We start from the raw sequence: 21,244 nt of genomic DNA on the forward strand, positions 1-21,244 counted from the left end.
CTGCTAAAGAGAAATGATTATTCGCTGCGCTGGCAGTGAATATTCATTTCTCTTTTATTGTGCACAGTGTCAGCCGCAGCCATCGGCTTCCAGCAGCGGCTGGGCTATCACGGGTGCGCGCTACTTAAGAATTATGAATGTTCACCTCTCTCCACTCCCATAGGCGTGGAGAGAGGTTAATATTCCATTAATGAGCGAGTCATGTGATCGCTCGGCTGCACGAGCCGCTGGCACCAGAACAAGATGCTGTGAGGGCATTGAGGGACCGTAAGTAGGATGGTTTATCTATTTATTTGTTATGCTTTTCTCATGGGGGGGGGGGCCATGCATAACAGGATAGGGTTGAGGAGCCTTAAAGACCAGGATTGGGATTAGGAGCCATGCAGACCAGGATAGGCATGAGGAGGCCATGCATACCAGGATATGGATGAAGAGCCATGCACACCAGGATAGGGATGAGGAGCCATGCATATAAGGATAGGGATGAGGAGACCACGCACACCAGGATGGGGAAGAGGGAGCCACGCACACCAGGCTTATAGTCGAGTCAATACGTTTTCCCAGTTCTTCGTGGCCAAATTAGGTGCCTCGACTTTTACATGAGTATATTCGATATCTATTTATTTTTGCCTTTCCAAAGACCTTTATCTTGAAATTGTTTGATCACTTGTACCATATACTAAAATACTTTTAGCCTAGGCTGTACAACATGAGCCCCTACACAGCATCCCCCTATGTACAGTACGAGTCCCCACACAGCATCCCACTCTGTGCAGTATGAGTCTACACACCTTGCCTCCCCCTATGTACAGTAGGAGGCCACACACCTTGCCTCCCCCTATGTACAGTAGGCCACACACCTTGCCTCCCCCTATGTACAGTAGGAGGCCACACACCTTGCCTCCCCTATGTACAGTAGGAGGCCACACACCTTGCCTCCCCCTATGTACAGTAGGAGGCCACACACCTTGCCTCCCCCTATGTACAGTAGGAGGCCACACACCTTGCCTCACCCCATGTACAGTAGGAGGCGCCACATACCTTCATAAAAAAAGAAATGCACATACATACCTTGCACCTGTTACGCTGTTGCTCTGCTCTGGTCATTGCTGTGCACTGACGCTCTGCACAGCAGTCACGATGTAGTTACGTCATCGCGTCTGCGGTCTCAGTCGCACACACTGAATGGTAGAACAAAGACCCGTCGTTCCAATAGCACACCACATTTTATTTGTGGGTGAGGGGTGGAATGAACACCCGAAAGCTAAACCACACAATTTTAAACTGTTTAAATGGTTAAACTACAGCAATGGGGTTAGGTTAGGTGACTGCTGTTAGGGTAGATACTGCCTTTCCAGCATTTCCCGCCCCACCACTGCAATATTAGTATTGCGGTTTATTGTACAAGAAATCACTGGTTCAAAACATTAATTACAGAAATTGAATCCCACCCTCTCCCCTTTTCCCAGAACCTAAATATCTAAAATGAAAAATAAGATATTTTGAAGTTCACATGCGTAAGCAACCATACTAATAAAATATCACAATATTTGTCCCATATGGTATATGCTGAAGTGAAAGAAAAAAAATGGCAGAATCCATGTTTAGTCACTTTGTCTACCAAAAAACATGGAACAAAAAAACATGAAAAAATATGGACCCCAATGTGGTAAAAAAAATCTATAATTTGTACCAGAAAGAAAAACAAAACAAGTCCTCCATGACCTACTGTATATTTCGAACTGTATGATGCACCCCAAGTTTAAACAGCAGAAAACTGGAATAACATTTTTATCATTAATTAATACTTCTCTTGCGGTGTGAAGTGGAGGGGTCGTTATCTCACATTTTAATGCATTAGGGTAGCATAGGAATATAATAGATCTATTATTAGTGTTTCTTCGCAGTGTATATTACAAACACAGCTCTGCTACATATGCTCATGTGGACACACACACAGCTCTGCTACATATGCCCATGTGGACGCACACACAGCTCTGCTAAATACGCTCATGTGGACGCACACACAGCTCTGCTACATACGCCCATGTGGACGCACACACAGCTCTGCTAAATACGCTCATGTGGACGCACACACAGCTCTGCTAAATACGCCCATGTGGACGCACACACAGTTCTGCTAAATACGCTCATGTGGACGCACACACAGCTTTGCTAAATACGCTCATGTGGACGCGCACACACAGCTCTGCTACATATGCTCATTTGGACGCACACACCTCTGCTACATACGCTCATATGGACGTACACACACAGCTCTGCTACATATGCTCAGGTGGACGCACACACCGCTCTGCTAGATATGCTCATGTGGACGCACACAGCTCTGCCACATATGCACATGTGGACATATACGGTATCTGTTAATCAGTACACTGAGGAGGCTGTCCTCATCATACTGCCAAATTGGCTTTGTGTCACTATTCCCTGAGACTCCTAACATTTTGTAGTTTTCGATCAGTAGAGCTGTGTCTGCTGTTTCCCTTGGCGAGGTGTCCATCTTATCAATGCTAATTTGGGGTACATATGGCATCTAGCACATATGGAGGGAGCTCCGCTCCTGAGCAGTCTTCACACACATTATCGCCAGCTCAGCAGTCTGTGTTTTTTTTTTTTTTTCTCTGTACAATGAAGTCTGAGAAACAGATCAATTTGGATGGACATCCATTAACTGATCCATTTTTAAGCAGTGCGCATTCTCAGAGCTGGAGACACGTCTAGTAAAAACAGATCTGTTATAAACTGAACAAAAGCGAATGCAAAATGGAAATTAAACAATGTTTTTACTACATCATTTTTTTATTTATTATTTTTTTTTTTTATGGATTTCTGACAAGCGGATAACTGAACATGTGACCAGAGCCTTACTGATCCACATGACACTTGCAGCTATGCCATAAGTGACACACTTGGCTTTTACTACCAGTGCTATTGCAGCCTGGACTTTATAGGCTTTAGACTACCAAAGAGTTATAGCTTAGCAATAATTAAATTTTATTGGATTGTGCATATTTCTGTGTATGTAATTTCCTTTTTTATTTATTTTTTTTTTTTTAGGTTGGCTGGAGCACTGCACGAGACTATTATACTTTCTTGTGGTCACCATTGCCTGAAAATTATGTTCCGGATTCAACTCGTAACTGTGTGCTGACTTTCCAAGGTAGGTCTGCAACAAACGACTCTCCTGCCTGTGTCTTTAATGGCACAGAGGCAATGCCTATTCTCGAGGGCACTGTCAGTCTATTAATTGCTTCCTAGCACTTCTTGGCGGGTGTCACTTTTATGGTTTAACTCCGAGCTGTTCTGTAATGAGGCCCTAAATGGCCCCTCACTTTCAGAGTTGATCTCCATTGATAAATAATGGATAAATACACAATCTGCAAATCCCTGCATGTAAAATCTGACTGACGTATAGTCAATGTATAACTCAGACTAGTGCTCACTCCAATGTTATACTATGAAGCACGGCCGATTAGTGTATATTTTTTTTCATGCTGAGTCGGCATAAGAAAAAAAAAAATCGCTGCATGCTGCAATTGGCAGCGTATGTCGGTCGGCACCCATACAAGTCTATGGGTGCGTGCAAAACATCAGACTGCACTTGTATGTCATCTGAGTGTAATGCGATTACTGCGGAGGCTGGCAGTGGAGGAGATGAAGAAGTTACTTTCTCCATCTCCTCCTCACATATACCGTGATTCTCTCATACAAGAGGATGGGAGCACAGCGCACTGACGCTCGGATCACGCTCGCAGCAAAGTTTGAGCCGCGTGTCATTAGTATCTCGCATTAGATGCTATATGTGTATATATTCTACTGTGACCTCAGCCTTGGGGGTCTTTCCCTTCTTGCTGTAGACACTGCCATGCATTAGAGCTAAGTAATGAGTGTGTGTCTCTCTGCTCCTGCTCTCCTGTCTGTCAGATGGCAAGCAGAACGTACGGAGAGGCAGGCAAGCTATTGGCTAATGACATAATGCATGCTGGGAAGTGAGAGCAAATCTGTTCCCGCTCCTATAGTGCTAGCAAATTACTTGTAAGGCCGGCCTCACACTCAGCGTATAAAAATACGGTCCGTTTTTTACGGCTGTAATACGCAGAAAAGTTCCCAAAATAGTGATCCGTATGTCATCCGTAGGCAGGGTGTGTCAGCGTATTTTGCGCATGGCATCCTCCGTATGTAATCCGTATGGCATCCGTACTGCGAGTTTTTCTCGCAGGCTTGCAAAACCGACATCTAATGGATTTATGTGCTCAAATGTTCGGAAAAACATATATACAGTGTATATATATATATATATATATATATATATATATATATATATATATATATATATATATATATATATATATATATATATATATATATATATATATATTCTTTATTTAAATTTAATTCTGCGAGATATATGTGAAAAGCCGGTATTTCAATTGCCGGCTTTTCATTTCTCCTTCCCAAACCCGACAGGGTATGAGACATGGTTTACATACAGTAAACCATCTCATATCCCCTTTTTTTTGCATATTCCACACTACTAATGTCAGTAGTGTGTATGTGCAAAATTTGGGCGCTGTAGCTGCTAAAATAAAGGGTTAAATGGCGGAAAAAATTGGCGTGGGCTCCCGCACAATTTTCTCCGCCAGAGTGGTAAAGCCAGTGACTGAGGGCAGATATTAATAGCCTAGAGAGGGTCCATTATTAATCCAATTGTATGAAAGGGTTAAAACACACACACACACACACACACACACACACACACACACACACACACACACACACTATTAAAAAGTATTTTAATGAAATAAACACACAGGTTGTTTTAATATTTTATTGCTCTCTCAATCCACCGGAAGACCCTCGCTTGGCAAAATAATAAACCCACAATATACATACCTTCTGATGAACTGTCACGTCCCACAAAGTAAATCCATCTGAAGGGGTTAACTCATTTTACAGGCAGGAGCTGCGCTAAAGCACTCGCTCGTGTCTGTAATCCCCGGCGAATGAAGGAAAGCTGAGTGATCTGTACTTACATTGAGTCGCGGTGAGGCGCCCTCTGGTGGATGAACTCATATGAACTCGAGCGTGGGAACTTTTCCAAGGCTCCAGTTCATGAGAACATCCACCAGAGGGCGCCTCACCGCAACTCAATGTAAGTACAGATCACCCAGCTTCCCTTTCATCACCCGGGGATTACAGACACGAGCGAGTGCTTTAGCATTGCTCCTGGCTGTAAAATAATTAACCCCTTCAGATGGATTACCTCGTTGGACGTGACAGGTCATCAGAGGGTATGTATATTGTGGGTTTATTATTTTGCCAAGCGAGGGTCTTCCGGTGGATTGAGAGAGCAATAAAATATTAAAACAACCTGTGTGTTTATTTCATTAAAATACTTTTTAACCCCTTCCCGACCTTTGACGCCACGTAGGCGTCATGAAAGTCGGTGCCAATCCGACCTGTGACGCCTATGTGGCGTCATGGAATGATCGCGTCCCTGCAGAGCGGGTGAAAGGGTTAACTCCGATTTCACCCGATCTGCAGGGACAGGGGGAGTGGTACTTCAGCCCGGGGGGGTGGCTTCACCCCCCCCGTGGCTACGATCGCTCTGATTGGCAGTTTCACTTTCAACAGCCAATCAGAGCGATTTGTAATATTTCACCTATAAAAATGGTGAAATATTACAATCCAGCCATGGCCGATGCTGCAATAGCATCTGCCATGGCTGGAGACCCCGGTCTGACCCCCCCCACTGCCACCGATCGCCCCCCCAGTTGTCCTTTCTGCCCCGTCCTCCTCTCCGCTCCCCTCCGTCCTCCTGCCCGCTCCCCCCGTACTCCGATGGCTTCCCCCCGTCCTCCGATCCACCCCCCATACTCAGATCTCTCCCCCTCATACTTACCGGGCCTCCCGATGCCCGTCCGTCTTCTTCATGGGCACCGCCATCTTCCAAAATGGCGGGCGCATGCGCAGTACGCCCGCCGAATCTGCCGGCCGGCAGATGAGTTCCAGGTATATTTTGATCACTGTAATATAACCTATCACAGTGATCAAAATAAAAAAAAATAGTAAATGACCCCCCCCTTTATCACCCCCATAGGTAGGGACAATAATAAAATAAAGAAAATATTTTTTTTACTTTTTTCACTAGGGTTAGGGTTAGAACTAGGGTTAAAACTAGGGGTAGGGTTAGGGTTATGGCATGTGCACACAGTGCGGATTTGGCCGCGGATCTGCAGCGGATTGGCCGCGGATCCGCAGCGGATTGGCCGCGGATCCGCAGCGGATTGGCCGCGGATCCGCAGCGGATTGGCCGCGGATCCGCAGCGGATTGGCCGCGGATCCGCAGCGGATTGGCCGCGGATCCGCAGCGGATAGGCCGCGGATCCGCAGCGGATTGGCCGCTGCGAATTCGTAGCAGTTTTCCATCAGGTTTACAGTACCATGTAAACCTATGGAAAACCAAATACGCTGTGCCCATGGTGCGGAAAATTCCGTGCGGAAACACTGCATTGTATTTTCCGCAGCATGTCATTTCTTTGTGCGGATTCCGCAGCGTTTTACACCTGTTCTTCAATAGGAATCCGCAGGTGAAATCCGCACAAAAAAACACTGGAAATCCGCTGTAAGTCCGCAGGTAAAACGCAGTGCCTTTTACCTGCAGATTTTTCAAAAATCGTGCAGAAAAATCTCACACGAATCCGCAACGTGGGCACATAGCCTTAGGGTTAGGGTTGGAATTAGATTTAGGGTTGGAATTAGGGCTAGGGTTGGAAATAGGGTTAAGATTAGGCTTGTGGTTAGGGTTACGGATAGAGTTAGGGGTGTATTGGGGTTACAGTTGTGGTTAGGGTTGGGATTAGGGTTAAGGTTGGGATTAGGGTTAGGATTAGGGTTACGGGTGTGTTGGGGTTAGGGTTGTGGTTAGGGGTGTGTTGGGGTTAGGGTTGTGATTAGGGTTATGGCTACAGTTGGATTAGGGTTAGGGGTGTGTTGGGGTTAGTGATGAAGTTAGAATTGAGGGGTTTCCACTGTTTAGGCACATCAGGGGTCTCCAAACGCAACATGGCGCCACCATTGATTCCAGCCAATCTTGCGTTCAAAAAGTCAAATGGTGCTCCCTCCCTTTCAAGCCCCGACGTGTGCCCAAACAGTGGTTTATCCCCACATATGGGGTACCAGCGTACTCAGGACAAACTGGGCAACAAATGTTGGGGTCCAATTTCTCCTGTTACCCTTGCAAAAATAAAAAATTACTTGCTAAAACATAATTTTTGAGGAAAGAACAATTATTTTTTATTTTCACGGCTCTGCGTTATAAACTTCTGTGAAGCACTTGGGGCTTGAATGTGCTCACCACACATCTAGATAAGTTCCTTGAGGGGTCTAGTTTCCAAAATGGGGTCACTTGTGGGGTGTTTCTACTGTTTAGGCACATCAGGGGCTCTGCAAATGCAACGTGACGCCCGCAGACCATTCCATCAAAGTCTGCATTTCAAATGTCACTACTTCCCTTCCGAGCCCTGACGTGCGCCCAAACAGTGGTTTACCCCCACATATGGGGTATCAGCGTACTCACAACAAACTGGGCAACAAATACTGGGGTCCAATTTCTCCTGTTACCCTTGTGAAAATAAAAAATTGCTTGCTAAAACATCTTTTTTGAGGAAAGAAAAATGATTTTTTATTTTCACGGCTCTGCGTTGTAAACTTCTGTGAAGCACTTGGGGGTTCAAAGTGCTCACCACATATGTAGATAAGTTCCCTTGGGGTCTAGTTTCCAAAATGGGGTCACTTGTGGGGAGTTCCTACTGTTTAGGCACATCAGGGGCTCTGCAACCGCAACCTGACGCCTGCAGAGCATTCCATCAAAGTCTGCATTTCAAAATGTCACTACTTCCTTTCCGAACCCCGACATGTGCCAAAACAGTGGTTTACCCCCACATATGGGGTATCAGCGTACTCAGGAGAAACTGGACAACAACTTTTGGGGTCCAATTTCTCCTGTTACCCTTGGGAAAATAAAAAATTGTGGGCTAAAAAATCATTTTTGAGAAAAGAAAAATTATTTTTTATTTTCATGGCTCTGCGTTATAAACTTCTGTGAAGCACGTGGGGGTTTTAAGTGCTCACTGTGCATCTAGATAAGTTCCTTGGGGGGTCTAGTTTCCAAAATGGGGTCACTTGTAGGGGAGCTCCAATGTTTAGGCACACAGGGGCTCTCCAAACGCGACATGGTGTCCGCTAACGATTGGAGCTAATTTTCCATTCAAAAAGTCAAATGGCGCGCCTCCCCTTCCGAGCCTTGCCGTGCACCCAAACAGTGGTTTACCCCCACATATGAGGTATCGGCATACTCAGGAGAAATTGCCCAACAAATTTTAGGATCCATTTTATCCTGTTGCCCATGTGAAAATTAAAAAATTGAGGCTAAAAGAAATTTTGTGTGAAAAAAAAGTACTTTTTCATTTTTACGGATCAATTTGTGAAGCACCTGGGGGTTTAAAGTGCTCACTATGCTTCTAGATAAGTTCCTTGGGGGGGTCTAGTTTCCAAAATGGGGTCACTTGTGGCGGAGCTCCAATGTTTAGGCACACGGGGGCTCTCCAAACATGACATGGTGTCCGCTAAAGATTGGAGCCAATTTTTCATTCAAAAAGTCAAATGGCGCTCTTTCCCTTCTGAGCCCTGCCGTGCGCCCAAACAGTGGTTTACCCCCACATATGAGGTATCAGCGTACTCAGGACAAATTGGACAACAACGTTTATGGTCCAGTTTCTCCTTTTACCCTTGGGAAAATAAAAAAATTGTTGCTAAAAGATCATTTTTGTGACTAAAAAGTTAAATGTTCATTTTTTACTTCCATGTTGCTTCTGCTGCTGTGAAACACCTGAAGGGTTAATAAACTTCTTGAATGTGGTTTTGAGCACCTTGAGGGGTGCTGTTTTTAGAATGGTGTCACTTTTGGGTATTTTCAGCCATATAGAACCCTCAAAATGACTTCAAATGTGAGGTGGTCCCTAAAAAAAAATGGTTTTGTAAATTTTGTTGTAAAAATGAGAAATCACTGGTCAAATTTTAACCCTTATAACTTCCTAGCAAAAAAAAAATTTGTTTCCAAAATTGTGCTGATGTAAAGTAGACATGTGGGAAACGTTATTTATTAACTATTTTGTGTCACATAACTCTCTGGTTTAACAGAATAAAAATTCAAAATGTGAAAATTGCGAAATTTTCAAAATTTTCGCCAAATTTCCATTTTTTTCACAAATAAACGCAGAAATTATCGACCTAAATTTACCACTAACATGAAGCCCAATATGTCACGAAAAAACAGTCTCAGAATCGCTAGGATCCGTTGAAGCGTTCCTCAGTTATTACCTCATAAAGGGACACTGGTCAGAATTGCAAAAAACGTCAAGGTCATTAAGGCCAAAATAGGCTGGGTCATGAAGGGGTTAATAATGTGTGTGTGTGTGTGTGTGTGTGTGTGTGTTTTAACCCTTTCATACAATTGGATTAATAATGGATAGGTGACATAATTGACGCCTCTCCATTATTAACCCGGCTTAATGCCACCTTACAATAGCAAGGTGGCATTAACCCTTCATTACCCCATATCCCACCACTACACGGGAGTGGGAAGAGAGTGGCATCTTCCAGATGTGCCTTTTCTGGGGTGGCTGGGGGCAGATGTTTGTAGCCAGGGGGGGGCCAATAACCATGGACCCTCTCCTGGCTATTAATATCTGCCCTCAGTCACTGGCTTTACCACTCTGGCGGAGAAAATTGCGCGGGAGCCCACGCCAATTTTTTCCACCATTTAACCCTTTATTTTAGCAGCTACAGCACCCAAATTTTGCACATACACACTACTAACAGTAGTGTGGAATATGCAAAAAAAAAGGGGATATGAGATGGTTTACTGTATGTAAACCATGTCTCCTATCCTGTCGGGTTTGGGAAGGAGAAATGAAAAGCCGGCAATTGAATTACCGGCTTTTCACTAACACCGTGGCGTATTTCTCGCAAGTCACACTGCTGGTCCATGTGGAATCCGTATTTTTCTCGCCCCCATAGACTTTCATAGGCGATTTTTTTGCGCAATACGGTGACAAACGCAGCATGCTGCGATTTTCTACGGCCGTACAAGACCGTATATTACGGATGCGTAATATACGGCAGATAGGAGCTGGGACATAGGGAATCATTGGGCCGTGTGTAATGCGAATTTTACGGACGTAGTTTATGCATTCATACGTCCGTAAAACTCGCTAGTGTGAGGCCGGCCTAAAGAGAAAACACCCACTGAAAAAAAAAAAAAAAATTGGATGACCAGTTGCAGAGCATGAGAATCAGGCCACTTTCATGAAGATATTAGACAACGTGTACAAAAAGCAGTTTCGTGGAAAATGGGGGCAACTTCTCACAGGTTTTGTGTGCACTTACACGTTAGCACTTTAGCAAGATCCAATGAAAATAATTTTAACCCCTTTCTGCCATTAGACGTACTATTCCGTCCATGTGGGGTGGGCCCTAATTCCCAAGGACGGAATAGTACGTCCAGCACGATCGGCCGCGCTCACGGGGGGAGCGCGGCCGGGTGTCAGCTGCCTATCGCAGCTGACATCCGGCACTATGTGCCAGGAGCGGTCATGGACCGCCCCCGGCACATTAACCCCCGGCACACTGCGATCAAACATGATCGTGGTGTGCCGGTGGTACAGGGAAGCATTGCGCAGGGAGGGGGCTCCCTGCGGGCTTCCCTGAGACCCCCGGAGCAACGCGATGTGATCGCGTTGCTGCGAGGGTCTCCTTCCTCCTATCCCTGCAGGCCCCGGATCCAAAATGGCCGCGGGGCTGCATCCGGGTCTTGCAGGGATTACTTCCGGGTGCCGTGCAGGTGCTTGTAAGCCTGCACGGCTGTAAGTGAGATCGGTGATCTGACAGAGTGCTGTGCACACTGTCAGATCACCGATCTGTAATGTCCCCCCCTGGGACAAAGTAAAAAAAAAAAAATTCCCACATGTGTAAAAAAAAAAAAAAGAAAAAAAATTCCTAAATAAAGAAAAAAAATATATATATTATTCCCATAAATACATTCCTTTAAATAAAAAAAATCAAACAATAAAAGTACACATATTTAGTATCGCCGCGTCCGTAACGACCCCACCTATAAAACTATATCACTAGTTAACCCCTTCAGTGAACACCGTAAAAAAAAAAAAAGAGGCTAAAAACAACACTTTATTCTCATTCCGCCAAACAAAAAGTAGAATAACACGCGATCAAAAAGACAGATATAAATAACCATGGTACCGCTGCAAACATCATCTTGTCCCGCAAAAAACGAGCCGCCATAAAGCATCATCAGCGAAAAAATAAGTTATAGTCCTCAGAATAAAGCGATGCCAAAATAATTATTTTTTTCTATAAAATAGTTTTTATCGTATAAAAGCGCCAAAACATAAAAAATGATAGAAATGAGGTATCGCTGTAATCGTACTGACCCGAAGAATAAAACTGCTTTATCAATTTTACCAAACGCGGAACAGTATAAACGCCTCCCCCAAAAGAAATTCATGAATAGCTGGTTTTTGGTCATTCTGCCTCACAAAAATCGGAATAAAAAGCGATCACAAAATCTCCCGAGCATGTTACCAATAAAAACGTCAACTCGTTCCGCAAAAAACAAGACCTCACATGACTCTGTGGACTCAAATATGGAAAAATTATAGCTCTCAAAATGTGGTAACGCAAAAAATATTTTTTGCAATAAAAAGCTTCTTTCAGTGTTTGACAGCTGCCAATCATAAAAATCCGCTAAAAAACCCGCTATAAAAGTAAATCAAACCCCCCTTCATCACCCCCTTAGTTAGGGAAAAATAAAAAAAAATTTAAAAATGTATTTATTTCCATTTTACCATTAGGGCTAGAGCTAGGGTTAGGGCTAGGGTTAGGATTGGGGCTAGGGTTAGGGTTGGGGCTAGGGTTAGGGTTGGGGCTAGGGTTGGGGCTAAGGTTAGGTTGGGGCTAGGGTTAGGGCTAGGGTTAGGGTTAAGGTTACAGTTAGGGTTGGGGCTAAAGTTAGGGTTGGGGCTAAAGTTAGGGTTTGGATTACATCTACGGTTGAGAATAGGGTTGGGATTAGGGTTAGGGGTGTGTCTGGGTTAGAGGTGTGGTTAGGGTTACCGTTGGGATTAGGGTTAGGGGTGTGTTTGGATTAGGGTTTCAGTTATAATTGGGGGGTTTCCACTGTTTAGGCACATCAGGGGCTCTCCAAACGCGACATGGCGTCCGATCTCAATTTCAGCCAATTCTGCGTTGAAAAAGTAAAACAGTGCTCCTTCCCTTCCGAGCTCTCCCGTGCGCCCAAACAGGGGTGTACCCCAACATATGGGGTATCAGCGTACTCGGAACACATTGGAGAACAACTTTTGGGGTCCAATTTCTCCTGTTACCCTCGGGAAAATACAAAACTGGGGGTTAAAAAATAATTTTTGTGGGAAAAAAATGTTTGTTTTATTTTTACGGCTCTGCATTATAAACTTCTGTGAAGCAGTTGGTGGGTCAAAGTGCTCACTACACCTCTAGATAAGTTCCTTAGGGGGTCTACTTTCCAAAATGGTGTCACTTGTGGGGGGGTTTCAGTGTTTAGGCACATCAGTGGCTCTCCAAACGCAACATGGCGTCCCATCTCAATTCCTGTCAATTTTGCAGTGAAAAGTCAAACGGTGCTCCTTCCCTTCCGAGCTCTCCCATGCGCCCAAACAGTGGTTTACCCCCACATATGAGGTATCAGCGTACTCAGGACAAATTGTACAACAACTTTTGGGGTCCAATTTCTTCTCTTACCCTTGGGAAAATAAAAAATTGGGGGCGAAAAGATAATTTTTGTGAAAAAATGATTTTTTATTTTTACGGTTCTGCATTATAAACTTCTGTGAAGCACTTGGTGAGTCAAAGTGCTCACCACACCTCTAGATAAGCTCCTTAGGGGGTCTACTTTCCAAAATGGTGTCACTTGTGGGGGGTTTCAATGTTTAGGCATATCAGGGGCTCTCCAAACGCAACATGGCGTCCCATCTCAATTCCAGTCAATTTTGCATTGAAAAGTCAAATGGCGCTCCTTCGCTTCCGAGCTCTGTCATGCGCCCAAACAGTGGTTTACCCCCACATATGGGGTATCGGCGTACTCAGGACAAATTGTACAACATCTTTTGGGGTCCATTTTCTCCTGTTACCCTTGGTAAAATAAAACAAATTGGAGCTGAAGTAAATTTTGTGTGAAAAAAAAGTTAAATGCTCATTTTTATTTAAACATTCCAAAAATTCCTGTGAAACACCTTAAGGGTTAATAAACTTCTTGAATGTGGTTTTGAGCACCTTGAGGGGTGTAGTATTTAGAATGGTGTCACACTTGGGTATTTTTTATCATATAGACCCCTCAAAATGACTTCAAATGAGATGTGGTCCCTAAAAGAAAATGGTGTTGTGAAAATGAGAAATTGTTGGTCAAATTTTAACCCTTATAACTCCCTAACCAAAAAAAATTTTGGTTCCAAAATTGTGCTGATGTAAAGTAGACATGTGGGAAATGTTACTTAAGTATTTTGTGTGACATATCACTGTGATTTAATTGCATAAAAATTCAAAGTTGGAAAATTGCAAAATTTTCAAAATTTTCGCCAAATTTCCGTTTTTTTTCACAAATAAACGCAGTTAATATCAAAGAAATTTTACCACTATCATGAAGTACAATATGTCACGAGAAAACAGTGTCAGAATCACCGGGATCCGTTGAAGTGTTCCAGAGTTATAACCTCATAAAGGGACAGTGGTCAGAATTTTAAAAATTGGCCCGGTCCATAACGTGCAAACCACAATTGGGGGTGAAGGGGTTAACAGGAAAGCCTTACATTTGATGGACCTCTACCCCTTTTGCAGACACGGGTGTATGGTTTTTTTTTCCTGTAAAAAGGCTGTAAGTACAAAAAGGAGGAAAAACTGCGTTTTGACATAAAAAAATATTTATTGTACATACAGTAAAAAAAAATATTTAAGTAAAGGGCGATAAAGACAAACAAAACAATACCTGGGCATTAAAGCAGTATGTGTCTGTCTATTCATCCAAATGTAATCATCCAAGTAGTAAATTACCAATATGCATGGCAGAAAAACGCTCAAACCTATAGCACTAGTGCACTGCAGAGTTACCACACATGAGTCCCCAACGTGCGTTTTTGAGTATTTGTGTTGCTTCCTCTGGGAGTCTGGTACACCAGACTGAACAACAGGACCTTAAAGGGGTTGTCCGGTCCAAATCGATAAGTCTGCTATCACTGTGTGTGACTGCAGACTTATGACTCCCCCCAGCACACGCGCCGTGCGCTGTGGGATTCGCCAGTTTCTGACCCGTAACCGGAGGATATGTATTAGTTATTCATACTCCCAGCCAGTGGGCTCCACACACTTGTCCCAGCTCAGAAACCAGCATATCCCTTTCGCACACCGAGTGATTGCAGACATATCGATTTGGACCAGACAATCCCTTTAGATGTCGAGACGATTATGTGATCGGAAACGGTGCAATAAGATTGGGGTTGGTGGATTCCACATTACTTTTATATTCTACCACAATTGTAATCCCAGGTCTCAAGATACGAGGTATTGATGTAATTCATGGTGGTATTAGGGGTGGTAATATTAAAAATAAATAATACTTGCCCAAAGGGAAACCAAATGGATTGTCTCTCTGGGCACAATAGCTCCAGATGGATTAAATGAAACACCCAGTTTTGCATCGATTCTCTAGACCATTGTCATCCACTTCTTATTGTTTTGTTTTTTTATTGTCTGCATTTGGATTATGTGCCATTAATATGTATACAGAAATAAGCATATGCATGCTACTTTGATTGTTGCTAATTTACATATACTGCTTTCGTGCCCATGTATTTTTTTTCTGTCTGTCTTTTTGCTTATTAAAATATATTTTACTAAATGATTAATACATAAGCACTTTAGCCTAAAAAACCATTTTCCTCCATTTTGTAATTCTTAGCACTTGGAGTTGCTATATGCCTACTGTGTCAACTTTTGTGCTTTGGTCAATGGCTAAATTCACTTTGTAACAATGTACCTAGATTTATTTGGTTTAACAATAGAAAGGCTGTGTAGCTCTTGTGCCTCGCTGCCATCGCTGGCTTCCCAGGGCAGTATTTCCTTACATGAGGAAGCCATGATGGAACCTACAGCCCTTACCCTGATTTCCCATCATTTCTCGGCCCGTGCGGATGCCGGTCTGGCCCCACATACTCCCGTTGTGTGCACTAATGGACTTCATTGCCAACGAGAATGTTAACACCCAGTTGTCAATTTATGCAGATATCTTCAGGAGGAAAATCACAGCAGCAGCACAACAAAACGCAAAATAAATTGGCTCCGAAACCATTTAATGGGGACTGTAGGTATTTCCTAAAACAAACACTCAGGAGCTCTGACAGGTCCATGTTACGTTTTATTATAAAACTGACCTGTTTTATTTAGCTATTTTACATTAGTAGTTTAGTGTGTAGAAGCCCAGTATAACCAGCACAAATGTTTCCTTTCCACCCTCCCCGTGATGTTTTCTGCCTTTTGTCTGTTTGCTGTCGTTTCTTGGCTTGGGGTGCCGGGGGCTCCCCTGTAATTCACCTGTTTGCTGAGCAGCGCAGTAACGTCCTGTGTTACTTTCCAATAGCAGCTGGGTGCTTCCACCTGTATAAACTAGCAGAGGCCATAAACTAGGGATACACAGCACACTGCATTTTGTCACCTGCATAAAAAGCTGGATTTTATGAAGTTTCTGTAAAATGTCCATTTGAGACTTGAACGAGCCAAGTTCTGAATGCATGGTTTTACTATCGAGCCCTAAAACGGTAGCAGCCCGTACATCTACAAAGTGCAGCTGACCTGTGATGCCGAACAGCTTGCAGACTTCCTAGTTTCTCGTAACTTGATGCACAGGAAAAAGTTTATATTTGTCTCATATGGGTGAGACAGATGAAATGCGCATTGTAAAGATTTAATAAATTCTTATTCCCTTTCAGAAAATCCTGCTCACCGGGTACAGTTTGTTATAAAAAGGAAAAAAACAAGACGTACTTCACTCATCCTCCTTGTGTGCAGCGCTGAGTGTCCACCACTGGTGTCAGTGATTGGCTGCAGCACTGACATCACATGGACAGCGCAGCAGCCTGCCACTGAGGGCAGCAGCCTGCCACTGAGGGCAGCAGCCTGCCACTGAGGGCAGCAGTCCTGCCCATGTAATTGGAACACCCTGCACAGAGCAACTAAGCTCACCCGATGGGCTGTCGATGCGACATCAGGGGTGCAGCCAATAAATGATGCCGGGAGCAGTGGCACAGACTCAGCAGGGGACCCGTCGACAAAAAGTAAAACTTTTTTTTTTTCTAACCAAAAACTGAAAAGTGGGACGTACAATATTATTCGGCCCCTTTACTTTCAGTGCAGCAAACTCACTCCATTGTGGATCGCTGAATGATCCAATATTGTCCTAAATGCCTAATGATGATAAATATAATCCACCTGTGTGTAATCAGGTCTCCGTATAAATGCACCTGCTCCGTGATAGTCTCAGGGTTCTGTTTGAAGCACAGAGAGCATCATGAAGACCAAGGAACATAACAGGCAGGTCCGTGATACTGTTGTGGAGAAGTTTAAAGCTGGATTTGGATACAAAATGATTTCCAAAACTTTAAATATCCCAACGAGAACTGTGCAAGCGATCATATTGAAATGGAAGGAGTATCATACCACTGCAAATCTACCAAGACCCGGCCGTCCCTCTAAACTTTAATCTCAAACAAGGAGAAGACTGATGAGAGATGCAGCCAAGAGGCCCATGATCACTCTGGATGAACTGCAGAGATCTACAGCTGAGGTGGGACAGTCTCTCAATAGGACAACAATCAGTCGTACACTGCACAAATCTGGTCTTTGAGAAATGGCTTTCTTCTTGCCACTCTTTCATAAAGATATCCATAAAAAGTGGTGTTTAAAGTTTGCAACAAGCCACCTGGGAGACACACCAAACATGTGAAAGAAGGTGTTCTGGTCAGATGAAACCAAAATCGAACTTTTTGGCAACAATGCCAAACAATATGTTTGGCGTAAAGGCAACACAGCTCATCACCCTGAACACACCATCCCCACTGTCAAACATGGTGGTGGCAGCATCATGGTTTGGGCCTGCTTTTCTTCAGCAGGGACAGTGAAGATGGCTAAAATTGATGGAAGATGGATGGAGCCAAATACAGGACCATTCTTGAAGAAAACCTGTTGGACTCTGCAAAAGACCTGAGACTGGGACAGAGATTTGTCTTCCAACAAGACAATGATCCCTAACATAAAGCAAAATCTACAATGGAATGATTCAAAAATAAACGTATCCAGGTGTTAGAATGGCCAAGTCACAGTCCAGACTTCAATCCAATCGAGAACCTGTGGAAAGAGCTGAAAACTGCTGTTCACAAACGATCTCCCTCAAACCTCACTGAGCTCGAGCTGTTTGCCAAGGAAGAATGGGCAAGAATTTCAGTCTCTCGATGTACAAAACTGATAGACACATACCCCAAGCGACTTGCAGCTGTAATCGCAGCAAAAGGTGGCGCAACAAAGTATAGAGTTAAAGGGGCAGAATAATATTGCACGCCCCACTTTTCAGTTTTTGAATTTCCACAAAAATTTTAAATAACCAATAAATTTCGTTCAACTTCACAATTGTGTTCTACTTGTTGTTGATTCTTCACCAAAAATTAACATTTGGTATCTTTATGTTTGAAGCATGATATGTGGGAAAAGGTTGAAAAGTTCCAGGGGGCTAAATACTTTCGGAAGGCACTGTATGTGCAACTGTGCTTTTGTGTCAAAGAAAAAATAAATTGGTATGATTTTACACTTGGTATATAAAGCAGAAACCTACCAACTCCAGAAAAATAAATATTACTATACTTCTGTTGTACATTTCATGTATTAAATATATGCAGTGGGAGGTTTATTACAGTAGAGTGCAAGAATTCTGATGCATATTGTGCCAAAAAGTGTTTTTCATGATTTGCACCATATTTATTATGCTTTAGCCACTTTCTGCATCTTTTCTAAAGGAGGAGAGTTGGATTTACTGGATTAGAAAGCAGTTTAGCAGAGAAGGTGCATGGCTTAATTTACTACGTAATGTACCAAACCTTTTGCGACAAGCATTTATGAAGGAGTGGGAGTGTGGAGCAAGATAAGTCACTAGTTTGGCTTACTGACTTGACCGCTCTGGTTAGAATTTAGTTATGCTATAGGCTTTATAGGAATTGCTGCTTTAATGGGACCTGTCCGGTTAGCTAAGGCTTCAAAGCTGCCACCAAAATTATTCAGAGCTCTATACCTGTGTTTTATTCAAAGCTCTCGAGCAGCAAAATACTTTTTTTTTTCTCGTCGCTCATGATGTGCTTTATTAGCCATGACAAAGGGGCATCTATTTCCCCAGACTAGCCTCTACCCTGGGTGCTATGATCATCCCACGCTTCATGATTGACACCTTCACCCTGCTTATACATAGCTTCACCAAGTCCTGCACTGAAACCATGACTGAGCACCGTGAAGAAGATGGAGATTGCAGTATCCAAGGTCAGGACAGTTGTCCTGCAGGACTAGTCCTGGCTAGTGTTTTTGCCGCACATAGCTCCAGAGTTTTCTCACACAAAACACATGGTTAGGGCCTTGTATCGTATTGGTGGCAGTTTGGGGCCACAAGGGTCCCTGAGAGGTCTCATCTAGGTCCGGAGACTGGTCCCGCCCCACTGATCTCTCAAAACATTATCTTATGTGTGCTCCTCAGAAAGCAAGAGCGCTCTACTCCTGCCTCCATGTGCAGAGAGAACATTGTATGGGCTGGAAGTCTGTGAGCTTACACCCAGATTGGAGCGTGGTCTGACTGACTTGTTATGGAGCCTGTAAGCAGCGCTGTGTGCGCTCAGCCAGGAATAGAGCCTCCTGCTTTGTGAGCAGCACACATCACACAAGTGTTTTCAGTGGTTGGTAGTGGTGATGATGAGAGAACGTCTTATCCGAGCATGCTCTGGTGTTATCAGAGTGCTCTGGTATCTGGGCGTGCTCGTATATTATGTTTGAGTCCCTGCGGCTGCACGATTTGTGGCTGAGACAGCCTGAACACATGGAGTTTGTCTGATTGTTAGGGAATCCCCAAATGTGTTCAGGCTGTTCAACAGCCAGAGAAACTCGACCATAATATACGAGCACGCCCAGATGCTTAGATAAGATGTTATCCATGCACGTTCGCTCATCACTAGTTGGTAGGGGGTCCTAGGATGTAGAACCTCTGATTTATAGGGCGTTTCAGTGCCCATTACAAAACCTATCATTAAAGGGAACCTGTCACCCCCAAAATCGATGGTGAGGTAAGCTCACCGTCATCAGGGGCTTATCTACAGCATTCTGTAATGCTGTAGATAAGCCCCCAATGTTACCTGAAAGAGGAGAAAAAGACATTAGATTATACTCACCCAGGGGCGGTCCCGCTCCGATGGGCGTTGCAAGTCCGCTCCGGGGCCTCACATCTTCATTCCATGACGTCCTCTTCTGGTCTTCACGCCGCGGCTCCGGCACAGGTGTACTTTGTCTGCCCTGTTGAGGGCAGAGCAAAGTACTGCAGTGCACAGGCGCCGGAAAGGTCAAAGAGGCCTGGCGCCTGCGCACTGCAGTAATTTTGCTCTGCCTTCAACAGGGCAGACAAAGTACACCTGTCCCGGAGCCACGGCATGAAGACCAGAAGAGGACGTCATGGAATGAAGATAGGAGGCGCCGGAGCGGACCTGAGACGCCCATCGGACCGGACCGCCCCTGGGCGAGTATAATCTAACCTCTTTTTCTCCTCTTTCAGGTAACATCAGGGGCTTATCTACAGCATAACAGAATGCTGTAGATAAGCCCCTGATGATAAGCCTACCTCACCATCGATTTTGGGGGTGACATGTTCCCTTTAAGCTATAAACATAAGGCTCTGTTGCCATCACATTTAGAGCCTAAGGCCTCTTTCACACTTCCGTCTTTGAGCTTCCTTCGAGATACGTCTTCTTTTTGAGAATGCAGGATCCTGCCTTTTCCCATAGACTTGTATTCGTGTCGGATTGTGACGGATGGCCATCCATTTCATCTGTCGTGCACTGGATCCGTTGGAAAATAGCGGTCCATCGTGGAGAGAAAACGTTCATAGGAACGTTTTTTCTGCACGTCGGAAAATCGGTCAGCGAAGGGTCCTGTGCTGTCCGTCGTCGGCTATAATGGAAGCCTATGGGCGCAGGATCCATCGTTGACCATCACACACAGGAATCCAGCGACGTGTCCCGTTTTTCCTGAGCATGCCCGGGAGGATTTTCAAGATCTCTCTCTCTCTCCGGGAGGATTTTCAAGTTCTCTCTCTCTCTGTCCCGTTTTTCGTGAGCATGCCCGGGAGGATTTTCAAGATCTCTCTCTCTCTCTCTCTCTCTCTCTCTCTCTCTCTCTCTCTCTCTCTCTCTCTCTCTCTCTCTCTCTCTCTCTCTCTCTCTCTCTCTCTCTCTCCGGGAGGATTTTCAAGTTCTCTCTCTCTCTCTCTCTCTCTCTCTCTCTCTCTCTCTCTCTCTCTCTCTCTCTCTCTCTCTTCACTATTTTTGGGACGTCTCTCTCTCTCTCTCTCTCTCTTCACTATTTTTGGGACGTCTCTCTCTCTGTCTCGTTTTTTTTTTATTTTTGGGACGTCTGTCGATACGTCATTTTACTGCACAACGACGCACAGCAGAAGACCTATGTCTGGAGGATCTGATGGAAGGCTGCGATGTATCTCATTGTCTAGGCATAAAGAGGGTTACATCACTAATAAACTTGTATTGTAAAAAGTATACAGCACAGTAGAAAGGTTTTTTTACTCTATACTTTTATATGAAACAGCCAAATTGTATCTCCTGATTTGCACTGATGAAGGGACAAATACTCCAAAACATGTCTGCAAATTGAGTCTATATTTTGGCTTTTTTATACCAAGTCATGTGGCAAGGCTCGTTAAAGGGAATCTGTCACCCCCTGGACGTATATGACTTATTAATATGGGCGTACAGGTAATAGAAATGTTACACTAGTCCTACCTGTATGCCTCCATATTAACGGTCTTGTT

At 44.1% G+C, this 21,244-nt stretch overlaps 1 protein-coding gene across 1 annotated transcript in view; it reads left to right on the forward strand.

The window, feature by feature from the left end:
- TAX1BP1 (Tax1 binding protein 1) overlaps positions 1-21,244 on the forward strand; it is a 152,097-nt gene that overhangs the window by 37,461 nt on the left and 93,392 nt on the right. Inside the window, exon 3 of the mRNA XM_077268822.1 lies at positions 3,079-3,181. Coding sequence (XP_077124937.1) covers positions 3,079-3,181 — 103 coding nt within the window. The remainder of the gene's footprint in view (positions 1-3,078; positions 3,182-21,244) is intronic.

This window comes from Ranitomeya variabilis, chromosome 6 (assembly GCF_051348905.1).
Source record: "Ranitomeya variabilis isolate aRanVar5 chromosome 6, aRanVar5.hap1, whole genome shotgun sequence".
Taxonomy (NCBI): Eukaryota; Metazoa; Chordata; class Amphibia; order Anura; family Dendrobatidae; genus Ranitomeya; species Ranitomeya variabilis.